Source organism: Corylus avellana, chromosome 9 (genome assembly GCF_965113065.1).
Source record: "Corylus avellana chromosome 9, dhCorAvel1.hap1.2, whole genome shotgun sequence".
NCBI classification, from domain to species: domain Eukaryota; kingdom Viridiplantae; phylum Streptophyta; class Magnoliopsida; order Fagales; family Betulaceae; genus Corylus; species Corylus avellana.
This window is the reverse complement of record NC_142498.1, coordinates 8,754,330-8,767,029: the sequence shown is the minus strand read 5'-3', so window position 1 is coordinate 8,767,029 and position 12,700 is coordinate 8,754,330. Positions and strand designations below refer to the sequence as shown.

The 12,700-nt window shown below is 34.5% G+C and overlaps 2 protein-coding genes across 2 annotated transcripts; one reads left to right on the top strand and one right to left on the bottom strand.

Annotated features, from left to right (window-relative positions):
- Positions 1 to 875: 875 nt before the first annotated feature.
- LOC148583668 (zinc finger BED domain-containing protein RICESLEEPER 1-like) lies at positions 876 to 1,727 on the bottom strand. Its single transcript, XM_088510744.1, has one exon. It carries the CDS (start codon positions 1,725 to 1,727, stop codon positions 876 to 878), a length of 852 nt encoding a protein of 283 aa, XP_088366870.1.
- An 8,856-nt stretch (positions 1,728 to 10,583) lies between these two features.
- LOC148583667 (uncharacterized) lies at positions 10,584 to 11,339 on the top strand. The gene has a single exon (XM_088510742.1). The coding sequence runs from the start codon at positions 10,584 to 10,586 to the stop codon at positions 11,337 to 11,339; it is 756 nt and encodes a 251-aa protein (XP_088366868.1).
- Positions 11,340 to 12,700: the final 1,361 nt, after the last annotated feature.

The following is a 12,700-nucleotide window of genomic DNA, read 5'->3' as shown; positions in this document are numbered from 1 at the left end:
AGAGGCAGAGAAGGAGGAGAAGGGGGGAGCTTCTGAACTTTGGACCTTCTGTGTGGGCGCCGTGGGGGAATGACCGAATGAGAGAATGAGATTGATTAGGTTTAGTTTAGGGTTAGGAAGAGATGAATATATATGGGTATTAAAACGACGTAGTTTTGGCTTGTTCAATTTTAAAAAATTGTTTAACAAATGGTTCAAAAAATTGGTCAAAAAATTGTTAAAAAAATTTGTTCAAAAAATGGTTCAATTTCTTTTTTTGCATAAAATGGTTTAAAAATTGTCAAAACAGTGTTCAAAAAAATGCAAAATATATTAATACTTAATTTGTTGTTATAAGTAATACATTGTTGAATCTAATGCCAATTACTTAATTTGACATTATATGAATCACATTGTCATTGTATATAAATATTATGATTAAATATTTGAATTGTCATTGGATCATATGATTAAGTGTTGATCTTATAAACTTACAAACAAACAAAAATACTTCAATTCTAGTTATAAGTAACACATTGTTTAATCCAATGTCAATTACTTAATTTGATATTATATGAATCACATTGTCATTGTCATTGTCATTGTACATGAATAATTGATTAAGTATTGGAATTGTAATTGGATCATATGGTTAAGTATTTATCTTATACATTTATATTATTCAATATGCATATAATATAACTATAACCAATTATATATATAATCTAACGAGCCTGTCGAGCCCTTATCGAGTTTTGTCGAGCGAGTCGGGTATGTATCATTTATTAATCGAGTGGGTTTCAACAGTAACGAGCGGGTTACTACAGTACCGAGCTCGGGTCGGGCCGAGCTTAGCCGAGCGGGTGTCGGGCGGGTTGTCGGACGAACTGGTTTATTTACAGCCCTAAACCTAATGCATTAAACTCCACACCCTTTTCACAAATGAGTACATTTTCCTCCAAATATACTTGCAATTCTGTTTTAATAGGCTGCTGCAATGTTTCAGCTCTTCTGACAAATGAGTCATACAAATCTACACCACTTTGGACATTGGCCGCACTAACCGAACCAATACTTGAAGAGCTCTCTGGAGCATTGCATTGTAAATTTTGTTCCATAACACTTGAGTTATATTCTATAACATAGTCATTATACAACTCATTCAAAACTGAACTGAGACGATAGATATTTGTTTTAGCATTCTCATCTCCGTAGATTATAGGGTAACAAAATCGTATCAAAGTCATCTTATACCTTGGGTCCAACACAGCAGCAACTCCCATTAGCAAGTTAACCTCTCCCCAATACTTCTCAAACTTCACATTCATTTTACGTGCCATTGATTGAATGTACTCATTCGGATCTCTACACTTTGTACTCAAGATGTCTTTGATCCTCCACACTTGAGGGAGGAATAAGTTGGAAGTAGGGTAGTCACTTCCCGATACAATGTTTGTTACTTGGTTGAAGACCCCCAATAGTTGGCACACATTCTCAATTTTTTCCCAATCTTCATCTAATGGCAACCATTGAAAACAAGAATCCATGTATGAATACATGGGAAATGACTCTTTGAACTCAAGTGCTGCAACCAACATCAAATATGTACTATTCCACTGAGTGGGTACATCCAAGAATAATTTCTTGGAAGACAATTTCAATCGCTTTGCAATTTCAGCAAATTTAAGCAACCTTCCCTCCGATGCAACCAAGTACTTAATTCCATCCCTTATACAGTCAACTATCATAGTTACCTAACCAAGTCCATCTTGCACCAACAAATTAGTAATGTGGGCACAACAACGCACATGAAACAATTTACCATCAACCGGCAAAGTCTTTCTCAAACTAAATACATCTTTTAAGGCCTTCATTGTTGTATCATTCGGTTTTGCATTGTCAACCGTGATTGAAGATATTTTATTCTCAATACCCCAGTTTTGAAAACTTTTTTGTCGTGCATCTGCGATAAAATACCCAGAGTGTGGTGGCGGAACATTGAAAAAATTCAGCACACGCCTATTTAGACGCCACTTGGAATCAATGTAATGACAAGTTACAACCATTTATGAAGACTTTTGACGTGAAGTCCACATGTCGGTTGTGATGTTAACTTTGTGAACCCCTTTCAACAAAGTCTTCAATTTTCGCTTCTCATTGTTGTAAGTGGTAGAACAATCTTTCTTTGTAGTAGCCCGAGTAATTCTTTCCCAATAGGGCATTAGCGTCTTAGCAAACTTATTAAATATAACATGCTCCACAAGTGCAAAAGGGTACTCATGAAACATCATCATATGGGAACACATCTCTCTTGACTTCCTTTGATCATAGCTAAAATTAGAGATTGTACCCACACCATCAACCTCCTTACCATCAATTGTCAAAAGCTTTTGCTTATTCTTGGCACCATTGAATGACAAACAATTTCTCAAGTGCTTACCAAGCGTACTTGTACAACTTGATTTGGATATGGTGAATGTCTTCTTACACCAATTACATTGGTGCTTGTTCACACCGTTTATTTTCACTTCAGTACAATCTTTCCAAACCTTAGAAGTCTTCGCCCTCTTCTTTTTTTGATAAGCATCCAATGGATCTTCTTGATTAACAACTTCATTAATGGCAGAATCTACAACCGGGTCCCCAATTTTTTTTGGGTCAGCAGCAATAACATCATTACTAATTTCAAATGAATCCTCGTTTTCATACTCTTCTACCTCAACTGGTTCAAGGTTGTTCACATCTTCCTCCTCCATCTCTTCTAAGATCTTATAGTATGTATTATTAGAAAAAGATAGGGTTAGAAGATGAATCAAAAATTGACTCACAATATGAACTAGAAAACATAAACATTAAGCATAAATTAGAGCATAAACCAAAACATAAATCATTCAGCATAAATCATAGTAGAAATCATTAATATAAGCATAAACCAAAGTATAAATCATTTAACAAAAATCAGAGTAGAATCATAACATAAATGGTTAAAGATAAATGTTAGAACATATCTTCGAATAACTGGGTCTAACAAGAATATAAAATATCATTACATCCTAGTTCCTAATGGAAAAACAGATCAAAAACACATTAAAAATTGATATTTGTTCTCTCAAAATTATGTAAAACAACTTCTTGGACCCAAATAAAAAAGGAATAATTCTAACAGATTCCAGAACATGTAGTCGAATTGACATTAGAAATAATTCAAGAACATCATCCCACTGATTTCAGAAACATAATAATAAAAAATAAAACTATGTACGAATTTCAAACAAGAACTTGAACAAAAAAAACCGGCATCAATCAAGAAATTTTAAAGATTTGACCAAAACCCACTTTCAAAATTTCAGTTCATACATTAAAACAACTACAAATTTCATAACAAATGAAAATAACCTTAGAGTGATAGAGTCAGTATGTTGTTGTATCTGGATGCGGGTTGTGGCTTACAGTTGCAGATTCGACAATTAGGATCAAAGAGGGAAAAATTTAATAGTTGTCCCTGAAAGATTAAAAAGCAAAAAAATCACGTTAACATTCAAGCTTAGATATACTGAAAATTGAACTCCAACTAGAAATAAAATGATACGAAAATCAAAGGAAAAATTTAACATAACTGTAGCTTGAAGTCTTCTTGAAGAATCGAGAGATATTGTTGGGGTTCTTGATTCAGACTATTCAGAATGCTCTTCCTCTCAATTTTGTGTGGAAGAAAATTGAGAGCGACTAGCCAAATGGGGAAACAAGAAACATCCACGCCCAAATAAACCAAATGACGAATAGCGATGATGAGTACCATATCAATCAGATCAAGAGTATTGTTTGCCTCTTCCATTGGCGTGTGTGAGGAGAGAAAGACACAAAATCAGAGAAACAGCGGCGAGATGGGATAGGTAATCCTTATTTTTTGTATTATTTTTTGGCCGTCTGGTTCTAACTCAGCGAAAAGGGTTTTGAAACCCTTTAGAATCTCAAAACCAATTTGTTTAGATGGCTTAGAAGCCATTAGATCAAATGCTAGAAACCCTAGAATGAAAATCAAGCCGTTAAATTTCCTTTCTCTGATAATAAGTAGTTGAGAGGAGCCATTGCATTGAATGCAAAGCATTAATTGCTTCAAAAAAATTGTGTGAGCACTTCACGTCGTTCATAATGAGAGACATAGTTTCTGCTTTTTTTTCCTACATGTGTTCACATATAAAATCAACATATAAGTTGATCCTCACCACGTAGGGGAGGAGGGTTGGCCGTTTGGCAACCTCCCTCCTCCCCTCGTCCTCCTCGCTTCGGTGCTAGCTATTTACCTGATGCCCTAGCCCCGGTGCCTCCTCTCTTCCCCTTCCTTGCTGCTCCTTTTCCCCTCTGTTTTTCTCCGTTTTTGCCCCTTCCCTGCTGCTTTTCTTCCCCCGCCTTCATTTTCTGCAGCGGGCTCCTTGACCTTGTTTTGGCTCTTTGTGGGTTCGTATTTTGTCTGTGGTCACCGCCGACCTGTGTCGCCGCTTCGCTGCCCGCTATTAGGGTTTTCTTTCATGCGTCCCCACTGCGTCGAGCTCCCACGCCCCTTACGCGGCGGTTTCCATCTTGCATGGGTCCGGCTCCCTTCCAGCTACCGTCTTCCCACTTTGTGCTTATTTTCCCTGTTTTTTCCCTATTTTAATGGCTCCTTGTTGTTGTTGTTGTTTTTTTTTTTTTGTTTTTTTTTTTCTTGTTTGTGGTTGTTTTCAGGTTCTGCTTTGCTGGTCTTCTCCGCGCTTGTTCGCCACCCACCGTCCACTGTTAGGCCTTTTGACGCGTCCCCGCCGCGATGAGCTTCCAACGCCCCTTCGGTTTTCGGTTCCCGGCATGTGCGTGATCGGAGTGTGCTGTTTTTTTCTTGTTTTATTTCCCTATTATGTTGCTTCTTTAATATGTATTTGTGTTTTGTCGTGTGTTTTTTCCCTGTATTGTTTAATTTCCATGTTTTGTTCGGTTTGTAATAAGGCTCTTTCCCCTCTCACTCGATCTACGTCACTTTCGGATTAATTAGTTTTGGTCCAGGCCTTTGGGTTGTGGATGTGATAATTATCCTAGCCTTCGGGTCGAGGAGGAAGAGTTTCGGCATGAGAGTCTTTCCGCTCTCAGGGTCGAGAAATAATTGCTATCCATGCATTTGGTTGAGTCTGTCTGTCACAGATCTAGTATTAAATCTGATTTTAGTCATGGGTTAGCGGATTGGTCTCGAATCTTGTACTAAACCGAGTAATCTTATAGTTTTATGCTATGGTTGCTTCAGAGCTTTGCTCTGTGATGTAAGAGCTTTATGCTCGTGGTATTATTGAATGAAATGTTATATTTTTCTCCAAAAAAAAAAAAAAATTGATCCTCACCGTTCAGTATTTATTAATTAATTTTAAGTTGTCAGATTATATCAAACAAAGAGATCCTATGAAAAATTAAAGCACCATATAATTTCCTTATATTCAATATTCTGAAACAAATGGTTAGGATTGGAAGATTAAAAAATCTAACGGCCAGGTTGACACCGAAAAATGAGGGATTTTCTCCCTCACGGGCCCACATGTCAGCCATTCAAAAATCAAAACTTCTTCAGAATTTAATCTCCTATACACGCGTTATTGTGAGATCTACGCTTTGTAATTCTATGCAGTCATCCTGAACGTATATCAAATTTCGATTAAATCCTAGTCGATGAAATATATGGAGGACAGTACACTTAGCCACACCGTATGCATTCCAATATACAAAGTGCTATATATATATATTATAGCTGTAACCCACTCAATTGACACATGTCACACTGATCTAAGCTTTAAATGTATTTTGTATTTTGTTTTTATTTTTTATTTTTAAAAAGAATAGTTTAAATTGTTTAATAACTTTAAATGTTTAAATTTAATTCTCTTTTTAGTATAATTAGCCAATTAGGGACTTAGGGTTGAAAAAAAAAAAGATTTAATTTATAATTGTGTTAGTATAAATTGCTTAATTGTTTATAATTTAATTTATTTTTTTAAAAAATTCAATATGTTGAAAAAAAAAAACTAATATTAATAATTTCATATGTTAGAATATATACTAACTAGTCTACTATATTTTATGAAAAAAAAAAAAAAAAAAAAACTAGTCTACTATATATATATATATATATATATATAAAAGATTGATACTAACTGTAGAATAAAAGATCTTAGTTGATGATTAAATGAAAATCGTTGGATCTTTATGCTGTGATGGACATGCAAGACATAAGATTATTTCCATGTGAATTTATGCCTTATAACTGTAACCCACAATCACTCATCAACGCCTCACATTTAATAAAAAAAATTGAACGCTTTAGTGCATTTTCACGATAATTTAGGTGATTTAAATATAAATCCTTAATTAGCACCGGTTTTGCTTTTTGGCATTAACTATCATTAACTTGGTAGTATTTTTAAAAAATTACTATAATGGGAACTGTTTATATTAATTAATGACATTAAAGTATTTAAAAAATATATATTAAGTTAATAGTTATTAGTAATACCATTAAAAAATAATATATGTATTTATTTATTTATTTAAATGGGACATTATTTATTTAAATATTGTCTAAAGAGTAATTGTTTTTTGAACACTATCTAAATAGTAATTTGTTATATTGCATTAAAAATTGATCTAACGCTTATACTAGGTGAATAATTGGTTATACTCCTCATATATGAAAATTCAATAATTCATGACATATTCAAATAAAAAAATTTAATGCAAGTGGCTGAGTGAGTTTTTGTAAATTATAATTTATTAACATTTTTTAGGGTAAGGCTTAGGTGCGGTAGTGCAAAACTACCGCACCATGCAGTAGTCCAAAACTGCACCGTTTGGTGTAGTTTTGAGAAGGAAAAATTCAAAACTGAACCAAACAGTGCAGTTTTGGGCTGGGAAAAAATAGGTTTTTTTAAAAATATAACAAACAATTATTTAAGAATTAAAAAATATAAAAAACTAATAATTAAAAATATTTTTCATTTTGGCCAAGGGGTGGCTCCACCCCTTTCATTTTTTTTGTTTCTCTTCTATTTTTTTAATACTTTTAGTTTTTAAATATTTTTCTTTTTCTTTTTCTTTAAAAGAACTATTTGTTTATTGCCCAAAACTGCACCAAACGGTGCAGTTTTGGACTACAGCATGGTGCCTAAGCCTTGCCCCATTTTTTATTACTGATCTTTTATGGAATGATTTAAGGACTTGAACCATGATCAGTTGGAAAATCATGAAATTGGAAAAGAGGATAATTTTCGAATGAGACTTTCCATCTTTGGATCATTTATTAATTTTTTTTTTTTTTTTTTTGTTTCCATTTTGAAGTATGAGACTTTCAAAAATTAAAGGTTGAAGAAGATATGAAGATACTAGATAGCATAGTATTAATTCAATTTTTAATGGTTTAATGCTACGAATTGAATACTATTGACTTTTTTTTTTAATAAATTGCGACATGTGGCGCGAATCCATTTTTTTTAAAGGCTAAACCGGTTTTTTAAGACATAATTTTTTAACATTAATGAACCCATCACTTTTTAAGAGTGCAAAACTACGTCGTTTTTGACTCTTTGAGTAAGAAATAAATAGTTAAACAATTGTTTATGTGTAAAACAAAGTCGGTTTAAAAATTGGTAAAAAACAATGGTTTAAAAAATGGCTAAGAAATTAAGAGAAAATGGTTAAAAAAAAAAAAGGTGTTTGTATATATGTATAAGTATAATTTACAAGGACTTATAAGTTTATAACATACATTTGAACTAAGTCTCTAGGTACTTAATTATTGTATTAATATGAACTTGTATACTTATAACTTATGTCATATATATATATATATATATATATATATATATATATATATATAATTTGTTAATATTTGCTTGTATTTTAACTATTCAATATAGTTATAGATTTAATTAGTTAACTACTTAACCAAATGTCATAATATTTCATATTGAAATATTATTTACTATTTATGTAACTGGTGTTGATTAACTTACTTTATTTTTGTTTTTGTAAAAGGGAAATAGTTAACTTACTTAGTAATACTAAGTAACTTATATGTTAACTAACAAGTATGTATATTATATATTCGTATATATAATCGTCATACAAATATGTATATAATCTGCACTATTGAGTACTTTGCAGGAGGTAGAAGGTACTGCAAGGAGGGCTGAGATTAAAAGATTGCAATCTGAGTTGGGTGATCTTTTGGCACAGGCAGATGTAACGTGGAGACAAAGAGCAAAAATTCATTGGCTTAAAAATGGGGACAAGAACACACGATTCTTTCATGAATGTGTAAAACAGAGGAGATGTAAAAATCTTATCTCTCAAATTGATGATGAGGAGGGACGGAGATGGTCTAACCCGAGAGAAGTTGAAAGGGCTTTTTGCTCTTATTATCAGAATCTGTTCACCTCCTCACTCCCTGTTGGGGTGGACGCAAGTCTGGCTTTATTTCCCAATAGAGTCACAGCTGAAATGAACTCCATGCTTGTTCGGGAGCCCACCATGGAGGAGATTTATACGGCTTTATCCCAAATGGATCCCATGAAAGCGCCAGGCCCCGACGGTTTTCCGACTTGCTTTTTTCAAGATCATTGGGCCTCGGTGGGCCCCGAAGTTGGAAAAGTCGTCTCCGATTTTTTCAGGTACGAAAACATTGATAAGGATATTAATTTTACTCACATAGCCCTTATTCCCAAGAATATTAGAGCGACGAAAGTCACTGATTTTAGATCGATCAGTCTTTGTAATGTGATTTACAAAATTATTTCTAAAGTGTTAGCTAATCAGTTAAAAATCAAACTTCCGGATATTATCTCACCCAATCAAAGTGCTTTCATTCTGGGGAGATTAATTATGGATAATATTTTGGTGGCCTATGAAACACTTCACACTATGCATACTAGGATGTGGGGCAAGGTGGGATATATGGCTTTAAAACTCGATATGAGTAAAGCCTATGATAGAGTGGAATGAGTTTTTCTGGAGTCGGTGATGAGAAAGATGGGCTTTGATACGAAATGGGTGGGGCTTGTAATGTCTTGTGTTACTAGTGTCAACTATTCAATAATTATCAATGGGGAACCTGTTGGTCTTATCCGTCCTTTTAGAGGGATTAGACAAGGGGATCCCATTTCGCCTTACCTTTTCTTGCTTTGTGCAGAGGTCCTCAGTTTTAAATTTCAACAGGCTGCTTTAAATGGAAGTCTTAAGGGAGTCCCTACTTCCCTAAGGGGCCCTAAGATTAACCATTTATTTTTTGTAGATGATAGCCTAATTTTCTGTAAGGCTAATTTACAAGATTGGGCCATTTTGTCAGAAATTTTGGAAGATTATGAGGCTGTCTCAGGGCAACGTTTGAATAAAGAGAAGACTGCTGTCTTTTTCAGTAGAAATACTAGCAGGGAGGATCGGCTTAAAATCCAGAATTTGTCCGAGATACCCGCTTCGCAGCGCTTTGACACTTATTTGGGGCTCCCAGCTTTGGTGGGAAAATCCAAGACTAGGGAGTTTCATAAGATTAAGGAGACAGTTAATAAACGTGTCAATGATTGGAAAGCAAAATTCCTCTCACAAGCAGGGAAGGAGATTCTGATTAAAGCAGTGATACAGGCAATACCTGCTTATAGTATGAGCATTTTTTTGCTGCCCAAAACACTATGCAGTGAGTTAATTGGAATCATGCAGAAGTTTTGGTGCGGGCATAAGGATAATGTGAAGAAGATACATTGGATGAGCTGGGAGAAAATGGGGAGATCAAAAGCTAAAGGAGGTATGGGATTTAGAGACTTAATTTGCTTTAATATGGCCCTTCTAGCCAAGCAAGGGTGGAGGATTATCCAAAATCCCGATAGCCTGGTGGGGAGCATTTTAAAAGCCAAATATTTTAGCCAAAGTTCTCTATTGGAAGCAAAAATTGGTAGCAGGCCGTCCTTTGCGTGGAGAATTTTATTGGCTGCTACTGCTCTGTTGAGGGAAGGAATGATTTGGCGGATAGGGAACGGGCAAAGTGTCAAAATCTGGGGGTCCAAATGGATTCCTAAGCCAATCTCCTTTACAGTTCAGTCTCCATGCTCATCTTTAGAAAGTGATGAAAAAGTAGTAGCCCTAATAGACCCACATTCAAGGGGCTGGAATGTTCCTTTGATACAATCAATTTTTGAGAGAGAAGAGGCAGAAGTTATATGCAATATCCCTCTCAGTAGATTTGACCATCCAGATAAAATGGTCTGGAGAGCAACGCCATTGGGAATATTTACCGTCAGAAGCGCCTATTTTTTGGAGCAAGAAAGAATTCAAGGTGAGAGGGGTGCGAGTTCAGAAGGAAACGGCTGGGATTTTTTCTGGAAGTTGATATGGGGCCTTCCAATCCCAAATTCCACGAAAGTTTTCCTTTGAAGGGCGTGTAGCAATCTGCTACCAACCAGAGATAATCTTCTGCGGAGGGGAATGGACCTGGAGGTGGGTGTTTTTTGTGCAGTCAAGAAACCGAAACTATATTTCACGTGTTGTGGGAGTGTCCAGCTGCACGGGATGTATGGGGGGTGTGTGATAGAAAAATCCAGAAAATGGGGGTTGTGGGTACAGATTTTAGAGAGGTATTGGTGATGCTTTCGGAAAGATGTAGCTCTGAAGAGATGGGTTTAATTGCAACTATCGCTGGAAGCATTTGGAAAAGGAGAAATAATGTATTGCATGGAGGCATTTTTACACATCCAAACCGGTTGGTCCATGAAGCAAAGGAGACCCACGAGATTTTCCTGGAAGCGAATCAGAAGCAGGACCGGTCAAATGAAGTTTCAAGTGAAGCAGGTGTGGAGTTGGAAGTCTGGAGGTGTCCGCCACCTGGGTTCTACAAAATTAATTGGGATGTCGGTATGGATGAGAGGAATAATCGGCTGGGTGTTGGGGTGATTATAAGGGATTCATATGGAGAGGTCATCGCAACAAGGAGCTTGACAATTCAGACCAAACAACAACCAATTATAGGGAAAGCCATGGGAGCAGTTTATGCAGCAGAGCTTGGACTTGACATAGGTGTTCAAGATGTAATTTTGGAAGGGGATTCTCTGATCGTGGTTAATGCGCTTCAGGCTATGATTGAGGATTTGAGTCCTTACGGACACCTAATAGATGATGCTAGAATGCTTCTACGACATTTTCGAACGGCTCAAGTCAGACATGTGAAGATAAATTCTAATAAAGCTGCCCACGGTTTAGCTAGAGAAGCAGTTAGAAAGTGTATTGATAATATATGGATGGAGGAGACACCCCCATGTATTTCTGATATACTTGCTCTAGAGCATGCAGCTCTTGTAATTTAGAGTTTTGAAACTCTGGATTTTCTGATTAATGATAAATTCTCAATAAATTTCCAAAAAAAAAAAAAACATATAATTTTTTCTTTGTCCAAATAACCTATAGTTAATTATACTAAGTTAGTAATTTAATATATATTAACTTGGTTAATATGTTAGTTTATTAACTAACTAGTTACTAGTTAGTATGTTAATACTAATATATAACACATGTATAATAAAATAAGTAATATACATAGAAGTATTGAGTAACATGTACTTAATTATATTTACTTAATATATATTGATTAACTAGATAATATGTTCATTTATGATCTAACTAGTTAGTATGTCAACTAATACATATACATAAATATTAAATAATTCATATAACATATATTATTTAATTACTAATATAAATATTTAAATATATATAACTATTTTTTTTTTGTAATATATATATATATATATATATATATATATATATATGAACGAGCTAACGAGTCGTGCTAATGAGCCGGTTCGAGTTTTAAACGAATCGAGCTTACGAGTCCCCATCGAGTTTTATCGAGCGAGCCGAGTATGTATTACTAACTAATCGAGCGGGTTTTAACAGTAACAAGCGAGCTTGTACAGTGTCGAGCTCGAGTTCGGATCGAGCTTAACCGAGCGGGTATCGAGCGAGCTGTCGAGTTGTATTAGCTCGCTTACACCCCTATACTTGACCCACAAATGATGCAAAATATCTGTTAAAAACCTTGTAAAACTTATAAAAATACAATTATAGCCTTGATTTGTATATATATATATATTTTTTTCTTGCTTTATTTTTTCTTCATATTTTTCGTTTTTCGTGATTTTTTTTTTTTTTTTTTTCATGTATGAGGTGATAATGGTACCTATATGTTAGGATTTAACAAAAAATCACAACCGAAGGAAGACGTTATAATCCTAATGATAAGGGTGATATTACAAAAATTGAAACATTAAGAAATATTACAAATATGGTGATAGTTTGAGAAGTTAAAATACAATATTTCCTATTGGTTTACTCATTTTAGGCAGCTTTTATTTTATTTTTTAATTTTTTTCTTTTAAATTGTGTTTATGACATGGCAAGTTCATCAACATGTCCCTAATAGCGTGTGTATGACATGTTAAAAGTGATACATGTGAATAACGAAAAATCATTAAATTTGACTGAAAATAGACTGATTTATATGAAATTTGGGTAAAACCTAAAGACCTAACCAAGGAAAAATGCTTAGTCACATTTACTCTATCATCCCAAAATGACTATTTAATTTGAAACTTTTATAGAATTTCTTATAAAGTTCAGTTTTATACCTAATAAGCCAATAGCAAGACCTATGCATGATTATCTTTAT

What these genes read in the sequence shown, in the direction of transcription:
- LOC148583668 (XM_088510744.1), bottom strand. Translation starts at nt 1,727, where the DNA reads ATGATAGTTGACTGTATAAGGGATGGAATTAAGTACTTGGTTGCATCG.
- LOC148583667 (XM_088510742.1), top strand. Translation starts at nt 10,584, where the DNA reads ATGGGGGTTGTGGGTACAGATTTTAGAGAGGTATTGGTGATGCTTTCG.